The following is a 20,268-nucleotide window of genomic DNA, read 5'->3' as shown; positions in this document are numbered from 1 at the left end:
CTGAAGATCCAGATTCACCTCACCCTGGGTGCAAGGACAAAGAGCAGGCTGCCTGGAAGAGGAAGCAGGATCAGTACACTCCAGTGAGGATCCAAGACACCCAGGCCGACACCTGAGATGGACACAAAGCCAGGGGGCCCAGGATCAGGTGCGGCTCAGGCACAGAGGAAACCTGCTATAGGCAACCACAAGGTAGGCGTGGAGCACTACACAGGAGCGATCAACACTGCCTCCCACTATAGCCTGGGCCCTCAGCTGCAGGGCCACCAGGTCCTTATGCACCTGAGGTAGGCCTGAACAGCCCAAGGGCCCCGCTGACACCACGAGAGTGAGTGGCTTTCATGCTGTCATCTCTGGCTCTAGGTTCCCATACGCATGGTCAGGACATGTGACCCACAGCAGGCCGTCATGGGCTCCTGGCTCTGTCAGAGCCTCCCAGGCTATCTCCAGCACAGTCGTCAACACACATATATCTGTGAAAGCACCCATGGCCTCAAGGCCTGGCCCCACTCCAACACCTTTTATTTATTTGTCTGGTGTGTGTGTGCACACGCACATGCACACACATGTCTGGAGACCAGAAAACAACCTCGAGTGTCTTTCCTTGAGACCATCCACCTGGGTTTCTCAGCCAGGGTCTCTCACTGGGGTCTGGGGCTCACTGTTTAGGCTGGGCTGGCTGGCTAGTGAGCCCCAGGGAGCCGCCTGTCTTCCAAAGTTGTGAGTGTGAGGATGGCAAGGCTTTTCATTTGAATGACACCCAGGTCTCATGCTTATACAGCTGGCACTGTACCCACCAAGCCACTTCCCCAGCTCACAATGCCACCTTCATGGAACTTCCCCTCCCCACTCCCATCCCCTCAGTAGAACCACCTCTCCCAGAGGATTTTGGGAATTTGAGGGTTTGAAAATGCTAATTTAAGAAACACTATCCATTTTTCCACCTCTGACACATGCGCAACCATCTTACAACTATGATTGGCAGTATACAGTGATTAACTGTGTGACACGTGGTCCCTCCCGGTGGCCTGTGCACACTTTCAGCCTCCCACAAGCAGATCAGAAGAAATTACAGTGTGCACGGGGCACGAGACAAAATAGGCCAGCAGTGTCACACTGCAGGCCCTAGGGACACCAGGTCAGCCTACACCACTGACATTGGCCTCATGTGCGATCCTCCACCCTGCGCAGGCACATGTGCCTGAAGCCACCCCTGTGCCGACTGGGCCTGAAGACGGGCTGGACCGGGGACACCCCAAAGCCATACCCATGACATCCAGCTCCTCCTCCATGCTTTGCATGTACAGTGGGCATTTCTGCTGGATGAAGTACAGGAGTTCGATGGAGTTTGACATCCAAAACAGAATGTGCTGCAGGTCAGGAACCAGGTCGGCCATGGGGAAGCTGGCCCAGGAGATGGGTTCCTGGCTACCAAGACAAAAAGACTAATGTTTACTCTGGGTACAGATGAAGATCCGAGTCTGCTGCCCTGTCTGCATGGGGACAGTCATCCTTATGGGACACTAACAGAAGCAAGTACCACTGTTGATTATGAAGAAGTCAGGAACCTATTAAAGGCACCAAAATCTAAAGTGAAGGATGCCCAGGGAGCCATGGGCACTGGGAGAGGACTCTTAGTAAGAATGTTGCCATCGCTGGGCGTGGTGGCACACACCTTTTAATCCCAGCACTAGGGAAGCAGAGGAAGACGGATCACTGTGAATTCAAGGCCAGCCTGGTCTATAAAGTGAGTCTAGGACAGCCAAGGTTACTCAGAGAAACCCTGTCTTGAAAAACTAAAATAATAATAATAATAATAATAATAATAATAATAATAATAATAATAATAATAATAACAACGCATCACAACTTCTCTTCTGGAAACAGGTGTTGAGCAGCTGTGCTAGAGCACTTGTGTACCACACACATACGCACATGCATAGAGAGTGGGTAGGGGGCATACTATCCATGGCTTTTGGAACAAGAAACCTGAGTATAAATGTGTTAGACAAAAAAATGGGAACTTAACCGATTATTTAACAAGGCAATACTCAGAGAAAAGAGACTGACAGAACTATCTGAGAGATTAGTTAGATACTACTTGATCAGAGAAGGACATCAACAATGTGTGAAGGTGACGAACCAAGAGGCAAAAATCAGGGGCTGGGGTGTGGCTCAGTGGTAGAGCCCCTGCCTAGAACCCCCCAGTGAGGGGTTGGGGTGTGGCTCAGTGGTAGAGCACCTGCCTAGAATCCCCCAGTGACGGGCTGGGGTGTGGCTCAGTGGTAGAGCCCCTGCCTAGAATCCCCCAGTGAGGGGCTGGGGTGTGGCTCAGTGGTAGAGCACCTGCCTAGAACCCCCCAGTGAGGGGCTGGGGTGTGGCTCAGTGGTAGAGCCCCTGCCTAGAACCGCCCAGTGAGGGGCTGGGGTGTGGCTCAGTGGTAGAGCCCTGCCTAGAATCCCCAGTGAGGGGCTGGGGTGTGGCTCAGTGGTAGAGCACCTGCCTAGAATCCCCCAGTGAGGGGCTGGGGTGTGGCTCAGTGGTAGAGCACCTGCCTAGAATCCCCCAGTGAGGGGCTGGGGTGTGGCTCAGTGTAGAGGCCCTGCCTAGAATCCCCCAGGGGAGGTGTTGGGAGTGTGACTCTGCACTAGAACACTTACCTACAACTGATGAGGGCCTGAGGAAAAAAGCTCACTGGTAGAACATCTGCCTAGGTTGTGAAAGGCGCTGGGTTTAATCCACAGCAGCACGAGAAAAGAAAGTGGGTGGAAAGGAAAGCATGTGCTTCAGACTTAGAGGTAACTATTAGAATATCCCAGAATAGGCACAGTCACTGAAGGTCACCTGCTGGTCTGAAGGGGATCAGGACCATCCTGGTTCCCACACTCCCTTCTGCAATTTGGTATGCTATCCACACAGAGGCACTGTTACTCTTAATGTAACCAGAACTAGGCACTGCTCAAGGGCTACCAAGTAGGAACCTGGAAGCTCAGACCCTCTTATAGCCAGCCAGGAGCAAGTTTCCTTTCACCCTAGGCTTGCAGCCTCCCAGTTTTTCAGAGGACAGTGGTGGTGGCTGGAACCGGCTTCCTTTGATGTCCTTCTGGCCCTAGCCTGGCTCTTAGAGACTCTAGGCCAGCCACTCCAAACCATCTCCCTGCTTAGTCTCACACACCATCCCCAAGAGGGTGTCTGTGTGGATCACTCAAAGTGATTTGCAACTACCTACTTTTTATTGTCCTAACCAGACTCTTGGGACCCACTGTGGACTTGTGTTAGGACATGTTTAGAGCCCTCACAATTTACTAAAATGCCAACATGTATTCATTGCTTTATTTGTTTGTTTATTGAGACAGAATTTTGCCATGTAGTCCAGGCTGGCCTTGAACTAGTGAACTTCCTGCCTCAGCTTACCAAATGCTGGCACCACCATGCCTGGCACAGCTCCTCACCTAGCTTGGGTCCCTAAGGCTTAAGCTGGTGATTCCTCACATGTGTCTCTCTCCTGCAGAACATCCCACTTAGGTATGTGTCTCTGGAACCATATGCACTCCCTCAGAAGGATCAGCCTAACATCTGACTGGGCTGGCCTTGTGGGAGGAAAAAGTCCCCGAGTTCCTCACTGGGGGAGGTTTGAGGGGCTGCTATTCCACTATCACAGAGCATCCAGATGTATAGGCCTAGACGCAGACATAAGGCCCCCTGAGGACCCAGCTTGTGCCTGGAGAAGATCAAAGATGAAGATTGGGGAGCAAGTTGATGTTCCTCCCAGCCTGGAGCTCCGGAGGAAAAGGTCCCACCCATGGGAACATCTGGAGACTAAATGGGGCTGATGTGAGGGAGTCCTGAGGGAGAGTCTGGCCTTTCTCCTGCTGTCCCACAGCTGTCAGACTCTCCCCTGCAGTCCCAGGCTCTACCCAGCCATTAATTTCACTTTAGTCCACAAACAATGGTGACCTCTCTGTCCTGAGCCTGGGTGGGGAAAAAGCTGGCTGGTGCCCAGCTCTCCTGGGCTAGCTGCTAAGCAACAAGCCCACAGCCTCGGAGCTTAGCACCACACTTAGCTTGCACAGCATCTAGTCGCTGGTTGTCTACCCCAGCTTTACTTGTACACGCAAGAGCTGCACAGGGTCAGAAGAACACTCATTTGAATCTTCAGTGCCCAACGCCATTCTGTTTTCACAATTCATTGCCTTCCTCAATTTCTCCAGGAAGTCAAATGGGTGGGAAGGCCCCAAGAGGGAAGTAAACCAGCATGTGTCTTACTGCCCAGAGAGCCCAGGCAGCAACGACACCCGTCACATCATAAGACGGCCTCTCTAAGAAGGGAGCATGCTGGGAGCTCTCTGGCTGGCCAGCAGTCTGTCCATATTAGTGAGTTCCAGGCTCAGTGTATGACACTATCTCAAGGGAGTAAGGCAGAGAATGCGAGAGCGGGACATGGCCTCCTCTGACCTCTGCAGATGCACGCCCTGCCCCACACCACACACACATACACCCTCGTGCACACACATGCACACAGAAACACTCACACACACACACACACAGAGCAGGGTAAATGGACACATTTTTCTGACCCTAAGTCAAAGAGGTGGGTCACCACACAGCTGCACAAAGTCACCCCAGGATGACATCAGCCAGGAGGGAAACAGTCCATGCTGAGGGAGAGGAACCAGAAATAATGATTAGGGGGAAAAACAAACACTAGTAAGAAAAAGAACAAGGCTAAGTTGAGATAAACACAGATTAGAAATGCAAATTACAGCACAAGGTGCCTAGGGAAATAACAGGGCTGGGGCTGCAGCAAAACAAGTAATAAAGTGAGAGGCAGGAGGCAGGGAAGGGCCAAGGCAGGGAAAGAAACACAGGGGTAAGGAAGGGTGGGGGGGGGGTAGGGTGTAGTGATATGTGGAGTGTGGGAGGGATGTGGGAGATGCAGGGCATATGTGGGAGGTATGAGGTCTATGTGAGAGGTTTATGCGGGGTGTGTGTGTGTGTGTTGTGCGTGTGTGCGTGTGCGTGCATGTGTGTGTGTGTGGTGGGGATGTGTGTGTGGGATGTGTGGAAAGTGTAACAGGGAGGTGGTGGCACATGTGGGAGGGATATGAGCATGGTGTAGTGTGTGTGTGTGTGTGTGTGTGTGTGTGTTTCAGAGAACAACCTTAAGTAATGCTCCGTGGGAGCACTGTCCATTTTATTTTTAGAGAAAGGATCTCTCAGGATCTAAGGCTCACTGAGTAGGCTAGGCTGGCTGGCTGTGAGCACTGGGGGCCGACCTGTTTCTCCATCTCCAGTGCTGGGATTACAAGTATGATACAGGAAAAAAAAAAAGTATGATACGGTGTATGGTTTTTGTTTTTAATGTGAGTTCTGTCTATCAAACTCAAAATTCGAGTCTTTATGCTTCGTGGCAAATACATAGCAACTAACTCACCTCCCCCCTGAGTTAATATTTTAAGGGTAGCTTTTAAACTCCAGGGAGTTTCTAAAATCCAGCTATATAGGGAAGTATATTTTTGAAAGGACCCTTGGTACAGTATACAGAAACAACGAGAGTCCGTATCACAGGTAAGCACGCTGGATGAACAGTCAGGAGTGTGGCCCATACCTACTATCCCAGCACTCGGGAGGAAGAGACAGGAAGCTCTCAAGTTCTAGGCTAGACAGTGAGTCCCAGACTAGCCTGAGCTGAGCAGTGAGATCCTAATTTAAAAACCCAAGGGCTAGGATCAACAAGATGGGACAGAGGCCCTCTCTGGATATGGGTGACACCACTCCACAGGCTGGGGACCTGCACAGGACAAAGTGGAAAGGGGAGCAGGAAGCCTGCTGGCATAGGCATTTCTTTCCCTGGCTTCCTGGCTGCCACAAGGTGAGCAGCTCTGCTGCTGTCATCCTGACCCCCACACCCCCGTAGGATGCTCTCAGCTGAACCCTCTGAAACCATGAGCCAAAAAAAAAAAAAAACTTTCCCTCCCTTAAGCTGTTTCTGTCCTGTATTTGTCACAGTGATGAAAAATTAACACACACACGTCATAGCCTGACATAAGGACTTGGACTGGAAGTACACGCTTGCTAGGCTAGGGAACACGGGAAGCAAACTCCATGTCCACAGAGCAGAGGAGCGTTAACTCTCAGTTACAGAAGAGACACGTAAACCTGACAGCCTGTGAGCAGGCTGAGCCCAGATGTGAGTTCATGGGACTGACTGCTGTGTTCCATACTGTTCTGTGTTCTTGTAGTGATTCACCATTTTCAATGGGAAAGGGAAATTTAAAAAGGAAAAAAATATATAAAGCCAGGAGCATGCGTTAAGGATAAGAACAGAATTCTGAAAGTTCTGGAAATACAGCAGAAACAGCAGTCGCTAAAGGGAAGATGGCCTTGGCTCTTTCTGTTGGTAGGGAGGCAGGGCCCACCCCATGCCTACACTTCTTTCTGCCCATACATGCCAAGACCCTAGGCCACCCTGGCAGATGGGCCCCGGCACAGAAGGTTCTAGTCTGACTTGTACTTCCCAGTGCAGCAGGAGTGCTTAGCCTTGTCCAATCATCTCCATGCTCCCTCAGTCCCCTCAAGCCTGGCTGTCCTGAGATGAGGACTAATACCTTTGCAACTCTTCTGAGGCCTGCCAAGCTGTGCTTCCACTGCTGCCGCTGGCTAGTTTGCAGAGATCCCTGCCATGCTAGGAAGCAGCACCTGGCCCCCCATGCAGCTGCAGACTCCAGGGATCCTGACTCTCACTTCCAGTCAGTGTCCTTATCTGCCACTGACAGAAATGGGAGGTAGCCTGCGCTCAACTCCACCTGGTGGGCCCTGAGAAGGGCAGGATCCCAGCCCACCATCCTGACCTCTGTGCGTCATTTAATCAAAAGTGTTGTACAAAGAGGAGGTTGTTGCACAACCCTGAAGCACCCACAAGCGGCAGCATGCTGCTGATTCTGAAGTAGCAACATGCTACCAGCAGGTGGAGCCATTGATCTCCCAACGCCAGTCCTGTCCCTAGCTGCTCTGAGCTACAAGAGCCCACCTTCAACTGAGCCAGCATTAGCTGGGGAGCATGGCTCCATGACTACACCTGTGTGTGCAGAAACCTGCATATGCCACAGGTACTGTCTGGGGGCCTTTAAAAAAACACTCATGTATCCCAGGCTAGCCTCAAATGCACTATGTAGCCAAGGACGACCTTGAAGTTCTGATCCTCCTGCCTCCACTTCTGAGTGCTGGCATTACAGGCACGTGCCTCCACTCCTGGTATACGTGGTGCTGGGGATGGCACCCAGGGCTTCCTGCATGGCAGGCAAGCATTCTACAGACTAAGGCACATCCCTGGCCCTGGGCACGATTTTCTGAGCATCATTTTTCAGTACTAGTAATGCTGAAGAGTCAAGGCTGCAGTCCACAGACTGCCTCTCTGTATATGCCACTGCTACCCTGACAGTTGGCACAGAGGGCCTCTCGTGACGGCTGCCATTCTGGGAGGGCAGATGCTATGGGCCTCGGTGTCTGATGATAGATAATGCAGACTGATGCATAATCCCAGCAGTGTACACATGTACTTTGCATGGAAGCTGGGCTAGGGTGCTTTAACCAGGGGAATAAGCTGTGGGCCCACTCAGAAAAGACCTTTCTGTGTTAAAAATGCTGTGGGGAGTTTAGTGTGTGTGTGTGTGTGTTGGTTGCACATGCTGGGCAATTGTTCTACCACTGAGCAGCAGGTGAGCCTTTTGTGGCGTGTTGCTGTTCAGTACTGAGGACTGAGCCGCGATTCCCCCCCCCCCCCACTAGGCAAGTGACCTATGCTGACCCACTCCTTCAGGTCACCGTGGTGTCCTAGGCAGGTGCTCTACGCTCACCTACACTCCCAGCCCTCAAAGGGAGAGTCTAGGCGGGAGCTCTACCACTCAGCTATATCCGCAGCCCTATTTTACTTTTTAAGGCAAACATTTTGAGACAGGATCTGAGCTAGCTGCCCAGGCTGGCCTTGTACTCACTTTGTAGCGCAGGCAAACCTTGAACTTGCAATCCTCCTGCCTCAGCCTCCTAAAGAGCACACATATCAAGTGCCTGCACTGCCAGGCCTACCTAGGGAATTTCTCATTACAGCTTCCCAGGGTGGTTGGGAAAGGGGACCGGGAGGGCAGTGGCTCAAGTCTGGAGCCAAGCCCAGGGAGCCTGCAAGGAAGTGACGTTGCAAGGGAGGGGCAAGGACTAGGCCACACTTACAGCTGCGCCTGCTTTTCCGCTAGCTCTTTGGTTTTCTCCTATAAAGGAAGAAAGTGAAACAAAAGCAAACATGAGAAAGACACAAGAGCACCGGGATATAGTCAAACACACATCATCCTGGGCCTGCGGGATGGTTTGCTGGGAAGGGCACTTGCTGCCCAGCCCCTAAGTCCTATCCCTGGAGCCCACATAAAGGTGAAGGAAGGAGTGGCGGGCAGCTGCAGGGCTCTCAGGGCTGCAGCTGGGCTGCCCGTGCCGCACTGTGAGGTGATACCGACTGGCAACCACAGGGGCTGAGCGCTGCTGCACAGGTGGAGCCACTACACCCTGACCTGCCTTTTCGAGTTTATTCAGTGTTAACAAGGCTGCCTACATCACTGGGCTCTTATAGTGGGGACTTCCCTACAGATCCCTCAAATCTGTCAAGGATGGTGGATGTGTGGGCAGATTATGACTCCCAGCACCAAAGACATTATACCCGAGGCAGCAGCTGGCAGAGAAACGCACACCCGTAAACCCAGCACTCCCACTTGGGAGATGAGGGCCAGGCCGGGCTATGAAATCTTGTTTCAAACAAACAAATAAGCAAACAAAAATAATTAAAATAATAATAATAATTTAAAAATAAACTTTTAAGTAGGTCATATTTTCTAGATTAAGGACTCTTATTTCTTTTCTTTCTTTCTTTCTTTCTTTCTTTTTTTTTTTTTTTTTTTGGTGGGGGGAGTTGTTTTGAGAATGAATCTCTCTGTGTACCTTGGCTGTAATAGAACTCCTTATGTAGACCAGGCTGAACTACAAATCACGAAGATCTGCCTGTCTCTGCCTCCCAAGTACTGGGATTAAAGGCATGTGCCACTATGCCTGGACATATTTCTTTTTCTAATCTTTACTTTTAAATCACTCACATTCTTTCTCTCTGTCTCTGTCTCTCTCTCTTCCTCTCTTCCCCCCTTTATTACTCTCTACCTTATTTGCTTCTTTACTTAGAGGCTGGGTCTCTCACTGCAGCTAGAGCTCTGTTTTCACTAGAATGACTGGCCCTAGGACCCACTCCTCTCTGGCCCTGCATCCTGAGATGACAGAGATGCAATGAGTAAAGTCAAGTCAAGATACTTGAAGGTCTCTAACGGCTCCCAGCAACAGAGACCCTTTTGGTTCCCAGGAGTCTGGTCACCTTCAGGGCAGGAGCCAGCAAAGAGGTTGAGACCTTGGGCCACCCCAGGCAGCCTAGTCCAGTGCTTTTGCTTGCCCGGCTCAACCTTTGAGCCTTTGTGGGAAGAATCCTTTCTGTGTGTGGCCAGGGTGGGGACAGCCTGTAGTGGGAAAGGCCATGGACACTGCTAAGTATCGTATGAGATATACAGGACTGGCTTCCCCAGTGAGGAATTCTACACCCAGTCACTGTGAAGGCAAAAGGCTACACTGAGGCCTATAATGCCAGCCTAGCGGCCTGCTGAGTAGGGAGGTGGCCATGGTGAGGCCAGCCCTTTCTCCAGCCTGCCCTCACTGTGGCCTTCAGTACCGGCAGGCAGCGCCCAGCCATCTAGCAACACCCTGTCAAGACACAGACCATCACCCTCACGCACCCAGACGGTGTCTCGGACCCTCTTGGAGATCTTGAGCAGGAGGTGCCTGAAGGTACCCGGCTGGAAGCGAGTGGCAGAGTGCTGGATGCAGAGGCAGAGGAGGAAGGCAGGTGTCAGCTTGTGGTCATCGCCCCCAGGCTCGATGAGCGTCATGATCCTCTGCAGCAGCATGTCCTCCACATCGGGTTCAAACTCCAGGAGCAGTGACCGCCGGCGGACCACAGCAGCAGGCAAGGAAGCGGCCCCGCGGGCTCTGAGCACCGCACCACACATCCTACAGCTCTGTGGTGCCGCCCCGAGGCGGGCAAGGGCACAGGCGGGCAGTGGCTGTGCCTGCCCAGGGTCCTTGAACAGCAGCAGGTAGTAGAGACCCAGGGAGAGCAGGTCGCCATGTTGTAGCACCACAGGGTTCCTTCCCACTTCAGAGAAGTTGACTGAAACCGGCGCCCCTGCGATGGGCTCCAACACTAGCCTGGTCCCGGCCTGGCCACCTTCGGGGGCCTGGTGACGGCGGATGGTACAGTGCAGGGGCAGGATGTCTGGGGCAGACAGGCTGATACTGGGTTTGCTAGAGGGTGTGCGCTGGCCCACTGTGTGCCGCTCCCGGCTGAGCACGTACACCAGGCTGTCCTAAAGAGCAGACAGGCGACTTAGGGCAGGTAGGATACTAGTGCTGTCAGCGACAGCAGAGCAGTGTCCCTGTCCCTGCAGCTGGCCACCCACCTCAAAGTCATTTACTTCACCATGTTAACCCTTCCCTGGTCACCCCAGCCTGTCCCACAAGGCACTGCTTCTGTACCCTGAAGAGGCCCATCAAGAGATGAGAGCAGTGCTTGGTCTGACAGCCACGAGCTAAGAGCTGCGCAACTCCCCAAGTCACGGGGAAGACAGTGTAGCCTCGCTTCTCAGTTCTCAGCTCAGCATGGGGCATCTCAAGACTGAGTCCAGGAGCCCTGATGGATGTTGTGAAAGGCCCAGAGAAGAGAGCCGGAATGAGCAAACGAAAGAGTAAGTGACAGTAGGAAGTCACCAAAGGCTGGCTCCTCGGGACCCAGAGAAAGAAGTAAGAAATGGCTCTGGGGACTGAGTCTGCTAGCACAGGCCAATCATCCTGAGGAGGAAGCTGAGGCAGAAAGAGCAGATCCAAGGCCCGTCTGGATGGCATAGTGGGTTTCATACCAGCCTGGGCTACATAGGAAGACACTGTCCCCAAAAGGAGAAGGGTGGGAGGAGGTGGGGGAGAGGAGCTCGGACAACAGAGCTACCAAGTCATGCTCAGTTCCCACTCTCATCCTGGCCAAGGAGGCCCTGGTGTCTGTCTGTCTGTCTCTGTCTCTGTCTCTCTCTCCCCCTCCCTCCTCACTCTCTCTCTCCTATCACAAAGGCCTGAGATACAAGCTGGACAGTGGTCTGGCACAAAGACCCAATGAGGGCTGAAGTCAGTGCCAGCTCTTGCTGATGCCTGGACAGAGGACAAAGGCAGTGGCCTTGTACCCCACCTCCCACCTCCACGGCATCCTCCTTGGCAGAGGGGAGGTCCCACAGCTGCCTCTGTTGGAGGTAGGATGAGACCTGACCTCCAAGTTCTTGGGCTGTGAAGGGCAGCGGTACTGGGGGGCTAGGAGAGGCTCACGTGCTGCTGACTGTAGCCCTGCAACAGCAGCAGGTGTGGGCACTGGTACAGTGAGTAACGCATGGTGTCAGAGACAGGCTCCTCGGGGCTCTGGGCAGCGTCAGGTAGTGTAGGTGCTGGACTTAGGCTGGTCTCGCTGACTGTACGGCGCAGCAGGGTCGGTGGGGAGCTTTGGGCAGCTTCAGAGGTGAGGGCTGGGGTTCCTTTGGCGCGGATACGCTGTAGCCTCCGGGCTTGGGCGTTTATCCCTGGAACAGAATGAGTGGAGGAAAGTGGTCAGAGATCTCGCCACAACCCACTGCTCAGATTGTCCAGACTCTGAGTCTCACTGGGTCACTTAGACACGTGTCATTATTCTGTCAAAGGATCTGAGGGAGGCCTAAGGCCTTTGGCCAATGCCCATGTCCTTTGAAAGTTTAGACATTGCTGTAATGGCAAAGAGGCCCCAGAAAGCCCTGTCCCAACAGGCAGTCCCAGACCAGGTAGCCCTGGGGCTCAGGGGTGACCACCATGTCTCTTAGCCTGCACCATGGCTCCCCATCACCAACCAACCCCATAAAACATGCCCCCTATCACAGCACTGCTCATACAGGCTCACCATGTCAGCAGGAGCCCAGACTCTGACACACCTGCCCTGTTCCTCCAAGCCCTTGTGTGTCAGAGTAAACTCTCTGGGGACAGGGTATTCTGGCTACAAGTGATGAGGGCAGTCAGTCACTTTACAAGGTAGACTGGGTCAAGATGCCAGTCTGCTTCTGCCACAGCAGAGCTGCCACCAGAAGGCCACCATGGACCCCAACAGGCCAGAGTAGGAGGAGCATACATGAAGACACATTTAAACACAAGTGCACACAAATATACATGCACCCAAATATACATACTCACACAAATGTATAAATACACATACACATAGAAGTACATGTAAAAATGTACAGAAATATACATGCACACAGGACACACACATGCACAAACCAATGTAACACACACACAATTAAACACACATATTCGTGAAGCCACAAACACACACACACACACACGCCCTGCACTTCACACTCCCATGTGCAACATGCAAGTACAGAAACAAAAACACACGCATATGTGTTCCCAGCTCTGAACAAATAAGATTCATACGCTGCTGGGAAATAACATTACACTCCATGAAACACTTTAAAAGCCTCATGCTCTCAAATACAGGAAAATGCTCTCGAGAGTACACTGCTGGGAAAGCTCCCAGCAGGATGGATGGAACCCTGGGGACACAGTTCAGTGTTCCCAGCTGACCCTGGAGCTTTCTTCCCTGAGCCCTCTGCTGAGTCCCCTCCATGCAGCTTTGTCCCTGTCTGCGGCAATCCTTTCTTCCAGCCATTACAAATGGAACAGAAGGGAGGCCAGGAGCAGGCTGCTCTGTGCACCTTACCGGGAGCTGGTGGCTGAGCTCTGAGCTCTGCCCTTCCTTGCAGAAGGCTGCCTGCGTATCTGCAGCCCGCAGGGGGCCGGGGCTGCAGGATGGAGGCTGGCCAGCCGCAGTGCCAGGCTCTGAGGCTGCTCCGCCTGCTGCAGAGCCCATCTGGCCAGCCCAGCAAGAGACAGGTGCCCAGCAGGTGGGGCCGGAGCCCCCTGTCCTGCCTTGCCCTGCCCTGCCCCCAGTCTGTAAAGAACGCCTGCCGCTCAGCTTGGCCTCATTGAACAATTGCAGAGCCAGGTCTGAAAGAAGAAAACAAGGTCCAAAATGATGCCCTCCCGAAAATCGTTCCCCAATCCCAGGGCCGGGTGGTGGGAGAGGAGGAATTTCCTGGGGGATATCCTGGAAGTTCTGGCATTGCGGAGAAGCACTGGAGTTGAATGAGGCCCTCTCCTCTTTTGTTTCCCAGCATGCCCAGAGGCCCTGAGGGTCCATGTCAGGGTGTCCCACATGAGACACAGCTGACAGCAATCCTGTCATTATGAAAAAAAGACAGCATTACCCTTTTGGATGTGCCCCCTCCTAACGCAGGCCTGTCTACCCTGATTGTCAATATCAATGTCAATCAGGCCTCCCAATTCCTCCCCCCTCAGGCCCCCTTCTTTCGTTCTGGCTAGGCTCAACAGGCCTGGGATGAGGGGCCAGGCTTCTGTTCTGGTGGCAGTGGTCGGCTACGTACCCAAGCTCACTAGGAAGCACCCAGGAGCCTGGACAGGAAAGGCTGGGCAGCAGCCAGGGCAGCAGCTTACACTAGCGACACACACACAGCCATGGGCACACAGGGTCGACAATAATCTCATGCCGTCCTCCTTCTCTGTCACCTGCTATGAGGGACATGCACCCTACACCAGCCCACCCAAAGGAGACTAAGGCTCAGTGTGCAGATACTGCAGATGACACTTCAGGGTACAGCAGGAAGAGCAACTGGCAGGAGAGATGTGTGACCCAATGCCATGGCTTAGCAGTTTATAAGCCCTGTGGTACCCCAAATATGACTCGTGGTTTGTGAAGAAGTGCACACAGGGCCATCTCTTAAGACAGGAAAGGCCCCAGTGGACTCACAGTATGGCTGAGCTCACAGGTGGGACAAAAATGAAGGCTCTGATAGGTATGCTGGTTTAATAGGAAGCCTGGTATACAACGTACATAGTTTTATCCATATCACTATTTATTTATTTATTCTGGAAGGGTAGGTGTGTGTGTGTGTGTGTGTGTGTGTGTGTGTGTGTGTGTGTGTGTGTGTGTGTGTGTGTGTGTGTGTGCATGCGCGCACGGCCATGTAATGAGCACAAACATAGAGATCAAGAGTTTGGCTCTGTGAAGCAAGTTCACACTCAGCTTACCAGGCTTGTCAGCAAGCACCTGTACCCACTGAGCCATCTCACTGGCCCTACCTTGTCTTTAACAGTCTCTCACTAGCCTGGAACTTGCCACACAGGCTAGGCAGTCTGGCCAGCAAGTCCTGGGATCCTCCTGTCCCTGGCTTCCCAGCACTGGGGTGACAGGTGGATGCCACCACACCTGGATGGGTTTGTTGTTGTTGTTTGTTTTGTTTTGTTTTGAGACAGGGTTTCTCTATGTTATCTTGGCTGTCCTGGACTTGCTTTGTAGACCAGGCTGGCCTTGAACTCACAGCAATCCACCTGCCTCTGCCTCCCAAGTGCTGGGATTAAAGGCGTGCAGCACCACACCTGGCCACCTGGCTGTTTTGTTTTTGTTTTTTTTGGTTTTTCGAGACAAGGTTTCTCTGTGTAGCCTTGGCCATCCTGGACTCACTTTGTAGACCAGGCTGGCCTCGAACTCACAGCGATCCGCCTGCCTCTGCCTCCCGAGTGCTGGGATTAAAGGCATGCGCCACCACGCCCGGCTCCACCTGGCTGTTTTAAAATGGGGAATCATGGCTTAGGTCATCATGCTTGTAGGACAAGCACTTTACTGACTGGCTGGCTCCTTGGCTCCCATCTTGCTGTGTTTTGAGGACAGCTGTAAGAGCTTCCTGACTGCCTCCCCAGAGCTGTCACAAACCCACACCACTATGCCTGGCTTTATCTTCAAGATTCTAAACAAATGTGGCATCTCTGGGAGGCAGGTACCCAGGTGTCAGTTAAATATAACTAATTCCTATTTTTCTTTTTAGCTTTTAGTTTTCTAAGACAAGGTCTTCTCACACAGTGCAGGCCAGCCTGGAACTCCTAACTCTCCTGCCTCGGGCTCCTGAAAACTAGTACTACACACCTGTGTGTAATACCTGGCTTTTTCTTTACTCTTAAAAGCTCTTCTTCAAACGGGCATCATGAATTCTTACTGTTCTGAAGGCATCTCGCTTGCATGGGACTTTCTGATATGTCCACTCCTCAAGACAAGGCCACAGAAGGTAAGGGCCCAAACCATCGGGTTGGAGGACGGGTTCTGAGGACCTTTGAGTGCCTGTGTCCTTGGAAACAGCTGTGGACACAGCGCCACTGGACCCAGGAGCTCCATTACTTACATATCAACTCAGGTCCAGCCCTGACCAGTGACCTCCCCATGTGGCCTCTGAGCTGAAGGCCAGCAGAGGCCAGCACAGGCTAGTATCTTTCCTAGCCAGTCCTAAAGCTACGGAGAACATCACTTGGCAGGGTGGCTGTACGTATCTGAAGCTGCTAAAGTGCTCAGACAGACCTGGTGTCACGTGACCTAGGAGGAGCTTGGGGAGTTGGCAGCCGAATGGGCATATGACCTAGGGTCATACACAGCTCAAGCCATGGCCAACAACAAGGTCACTCCAGGTGCCACCTACAGCCAACCAGGGGATTTTGCCAATGTGAGGGAAACACTGTGAGCAACTTCAGAAGAAGCTACCATTTCCCACATCCTCACTCTAGACAAGGCAACCGGGTAAGAGTTGGTTCAAAGCCTTTCCTAAGAGGGCAGCGGTTTTGGGTGGAAAACTACTCATCACAGGTAAGGATGCCAGGCCTTGCCATGTGTGAGAGAAGATGGCAAGGGGCACAGCCACTTCTTCCGTTCCTCTGCCTTGGTAATGGTCCCAGCCACGGCTCTCAGCTCCTGCTCTGGTGTAGCTGAGGTCACGGCAATCAGAGGCTCTCACTCTGAAGACCTCAGGGATGCCTGGGGTATCATCTGCTGCCATGTCTGACCAAAATATCTGACACATAAGCAGCTTTACAGATGGGAATTTGAGTTTGGGGGTTTTGCTTGTTTGCTTGGTTGTTTGTTTGTTTTGGTTCACAGTTCTAGAGGCTTGTAATACACCATGGACCAGAAATCAATGACTGGTGGAGCACAGTAAAATAAGCAGCTAGATCCTTGGGGGTGGAGCAGGAAGCAGCAGCAGTTCGTGTGGCTGAGGACTAGGAAGCATAGAACACAGGCCAGACCAGGGATGGGAACAACCTTCAAAGGCCTGTCCCTATTGACCTCCTTCAGCCAGCCCAGCTTGGCCTCCTAAGGGTTCTGCAGCCTTGAAAACAGATCCACAAGCCAGGTGTGGTGGCGCACGCCTGTAATCCCAGCACTCGGGAGGCAGAGGCAGGCAGATCTCTGTGAGTTTGAGGCCAGCCTGGTCTACAAAGGAAGTCCAGGATAGTCAAGGCTACACAGAGAAACCCTGTCTCGAAAAAAAAAAAAAAAAAAAAAAAAGAAAGAAAGAAAAACCAAAACCAAACAAACAAATAAACAAGGAGAAGGAGGAGAATGACAACGATGACGATGATGAGGACAGATCCCCCAGTGGGAACAAATGTTCAAAGTAGGAGCCTGAGCCATGGAGATGACTTGGTGGGTAAAGACAGTTCCCACCAAGCCTGACAAATCTGAGTTTGATCCCTAGGACTCACAGGGTAGAAGGGGAGAACCCATTCCCACAAGCTTTCCTTTGACCTCAACATGTGTGCCAAGGCATGTGCATGAGTGGGAATACACACACACACACACACACACACACAATATATCAAATGAATAAATAAATATAAAGAATATGTTTCAGCTGGGTATAGAGCTGAAATTCCAGCACTCAGGAGGCAGAGGCAGGTAGATGTCTGAGAGTTCAAGGTTAGCCTGGTCTACATAGAGTGCTCTAGGCCAGGCAGGGCCACAGTGAGACTCTTACACACACACAAGCCTTCCCCTTTGAGTACACACTCAGGGATCTCTGCTGTCCACAAAACCACATCCACCGTCCATCTGACAGACACTCTGTGTGTCCTCTTCAGGGTGCTCAGAGACCATGGTTTTCCACACAAGAACATACTTAGAGACCCTCCTTGCCCCCAGCCTGGCATATGCTAACACATGGCTTTCCAGATCCAGGAGCAAAATGAACATGAGCCAGTGTGTTCCATAAGCACGTGTGTCTGAGCACAGGCGTCCAGGGGATGTCTACCCACACAGCCCTGCAGGTCTCCCAGAGGAAACACCTGAGCAAGCAGCTGGGGCTGGGAGGAAGCAAAGCCTTTGGCACTGGAACTCAGAATGGAACAGAAAGGTGCCAAGTACAGCTGGGGCAGTAGTATTTAGACAAAGTTCTCCCAAGGGAGGGCTCCAGGAGTATCAAGCTGGCCACCTCTCCATCTTTCCTACAGCTGGCCTCCTCTCCTTCCACAGAAGGTGGCGGCTAATGCCGCCCTCTTGGTAAAGAAGAGTGGAGCAAGGGTGGGACATCACAGACAAGAGCCGGTCACTATCATCGGAGCTGCCATCATGGGTCAGCCCTCGTTTCAGAGAGCTCTGGAAAGCACAACACAGCTCTTCCTGCACGTCACTTGCTTCCCTCATGAAGTCACTCTGTGGGTCTCTCACCCTGATCCTGTTGTTTGTTCATCCCACCCTGGCTCTGTGGTTAGAAACAGCACAACCAGGAAGTACTGCAGCATTCCCTGCCCAGTGCCCTGGACTCAAAGGAGGCAACCATGCTCCTGGGTGTGTGGTGTGTGGTTCCTGTGCTGGGGTTTTTCTAGCGTGAGGGAAGCAGCCACAGCTGCTGTGGATCCTCTGGTCTGACTCATCTGTGTGTGAGGAGTCTCCCAGCTGGTGGAGTACCCTTTTCTAATTCAGAAAAAAAAAAAAAAAAAAAAAAAAAAAAAGCATGGAGCGCTGTCGCTCAAGCAAGCTATCCTTGATACAAAAACCATTCAAAATGCACACCAAACTGCTTTGCAGCCACAAGTGGTGATGCATGCCTGTACCCCAAGAACTCAGGAGGCTGAGGCAGGGAGACTGAGTTCACAGTCAGCATGAGCTACATAGCAAGATTCTTGTATTTTAAAAAAAAAAAAGTGAAGGGCTGGAGAGATGGCTCAGTGGTTAAAAGCACTGGCTGCTCTTCCAGAGGTCCTGAGTTCAATTCCCAGGAACCACATGGTAGCTCACAACCATCTATAATGTGATCTGGTGCCCTCTTCTGGAGTGGAGGTTTATATGCAGGCAAAGCACTGTATACATTTTAATAAATAAATCTTTTTTTTTAAGTGAAAAATCAGGTGTGGTGACACATATCTTTAATCCCATAACTTGGGGGACAAAAACAGATAGGTCTCTATGAGTTCAAGGTCAATATCATCTACACAGTAAGACTTTGTCTCACAAACAAAGAAACAGAAAGAGAGAGAGAGAGAGAGAGAGAGAGAGAGAGAGAGAGAGAGAGAGAGAGAGAGAGAGAGAGAGAGAGAGAGAGGGAACAGGGATGTGGCCCCATTAGTAGAGCGCTTGCCTAGCACACAGTATCTCTGGGTTCCATCCCCATCACTGCTACACTATGTGTAGTGATCCACATGTGCCCCTGCACTGAGGAGGTAGAAGCAAGTGGGTCAGAAGTTCAAGGTCATCCTCATCCACAAAGCAAGCTCAAAGCCAGCCTGGGAGAAAGACTGCCTCAAAGCAAAACCAGTACCTTTTTTTTTTTGTTTGTTTGTTTGTTAAAGACTCACTTAGGAATAAGTGATACGAACCTCCTTAAAACATGGTCAGACTTTCTCTAGGTAACAAATCCACTTTAAATCTGTTTGCCTCCCAATCTCCCAAGACAGGAGGATTGTAGCCCTGGCTGTCCTGGAACTCACTCTGCAGACCAGGCTGGCCTTGAATTCACAGAGATCATACTGCCTCCTAAATGTTGGGGTTAAAGGTATGTGCCACTATGCCCTGCCACTTGAAATTTTTATTGACTTATTTATTTATATATTTACTTATTTGTTTATCTATTTAGAGACAGAGTCTCGCTGTGTAGCCATGGCTGGCCTGGAACTCTCTACATGGACCAGGCTGCCTCTGTCTCCAAGTGCTGGGACTAAATGTGTGCACCACTATACCCAACGGCAACCCACATTTAATTCCACTAACCCACTCACTCACACATAAACGCTATAATGGGTCCACATGTGCACAGCTATTCAGTTTCATGTCCGTTGCTTCGATAAAATATCTTCACAACAAGCAACTTAGGAGAGAAAGGGGTTATTTCAGCTCACTGTTTTAGGTATCAGTCCAACACTGTAGAGAATGGGGTGGGAACTTCAAGCGGCTAGCACATCACATCTACAGTCAATGATAAAGAGAAATGAAGGCAAGACCACTTGCTTGCTTATTGGTGCTCAGCTTGATTTTATTCTTACAGCGCAGGACCTGTTGCCTAGGGAATGGTGCCACCCACAATGGGCTCACATCAGTTAAGATAAGACAACCCCCCCACAGGCCAACCTAACCCCTCATTGAGATGCTTCCCTGGTGACTCTAGGTTGTGTCAAGATGACAAACTAACGATCACAATAACATTTGAGGACTGAATTAACCATTAGGGGAAACCTTACAGAAAAGGTATACTGAGGAGCTAGAAAGATGGTTTAGTGGCTCAGAGCTCCTCTAGAGGAGCAGCAAATCTTCTTTATGGCTGAGCCACCTCTCCAGCCCCCACCCCTCCCTTTCTTTCATTAAAGATTTGTTTGTTTAGTGTATATGAGGGTTTTGCCTGCATGAATGACTTTGCACATATGTATGCCTTGGATGACATAGTCTTCTGACCTGGAGGCCAGAAGAAGTTGTTGGATCCCCTCAAGCTGGAGTTCCAGATGGATGCTGGATGCACTTGTGGATGCTGGGAACTGAACCCAGGTCCTCTGCAAGAACTGAGCCATCTCTCCAGCCTCCATTGGTCCTCTTTCTTTCTTTTTTTTAATTCTACATGAATGTGTGTTTTGCCTGCATGCATGTATAAACACAAGGTGCATCCTGATGCTCACAGTCAGAAGAAGTCATCAAGTGCCCTGGAGCTGGAGTTACAGATGGTTTTGTGATCCTCCATGTGGGTCCCAAGAACTAAATCTAGGTTCTCTGGAAGAACAGCTAATGTTCTTAAACACTG

At 51.5% G+C, this 20,268-nt stretch overlaps 1 protein-coding gene across 1 annotated transcript in view; it reads right to left on the bottom strand.

Moving 5' to 3' along the window:
• Nucleotides 1-20,268, bottom strand: part of Radil (Rap associating with DIL domain) — a 58,899-nt gene that overhangs the window by 9,911 nt on the left and 28,720 nt on the right. The window contains exons 2-5 of the mRNA XM_051161116.1: nucleotides 11,450-11,697; nucleotides 9,817-10,446; nucleotides 8,228-8,265; nucleotides 1,268-1,428 (exon numbers count right to left, since the gene is read on the bottom strand). Coding sequence (XP_051017073.1) covers nucleotides 1,268-1,428; nucleotides 8,228-8,265; nucleotides 9,817-10,446; nucleotides 11,450-11,697 — 1,077 coding nt within the window. The remainder of the gene's footprint in view (nucleotides 1-1,267; nucleotides 1,429-8,227; nucleotides 8,266-9,816; nucleotides 10,447-11,449; nucleotides 11,698-20,268) is intronic.

Source organism: Acomys russatus, chromosome 19 (genome assembly GCF_903995435.1).
Source record: "Acomys russatus chromosome 19, mAcoRus1.1, whole genome shotgun sequence".
Classification (NCBI taxonomy): domain Eukaryota; kingdom Metazoa; phylum Chordata; class Mammalia; order Rodentia; family Muridae; genus Acomys; species Acomys russatus.
This window is presented reverse-complemented; position numbering and strand designations above follow the sequence as displayed.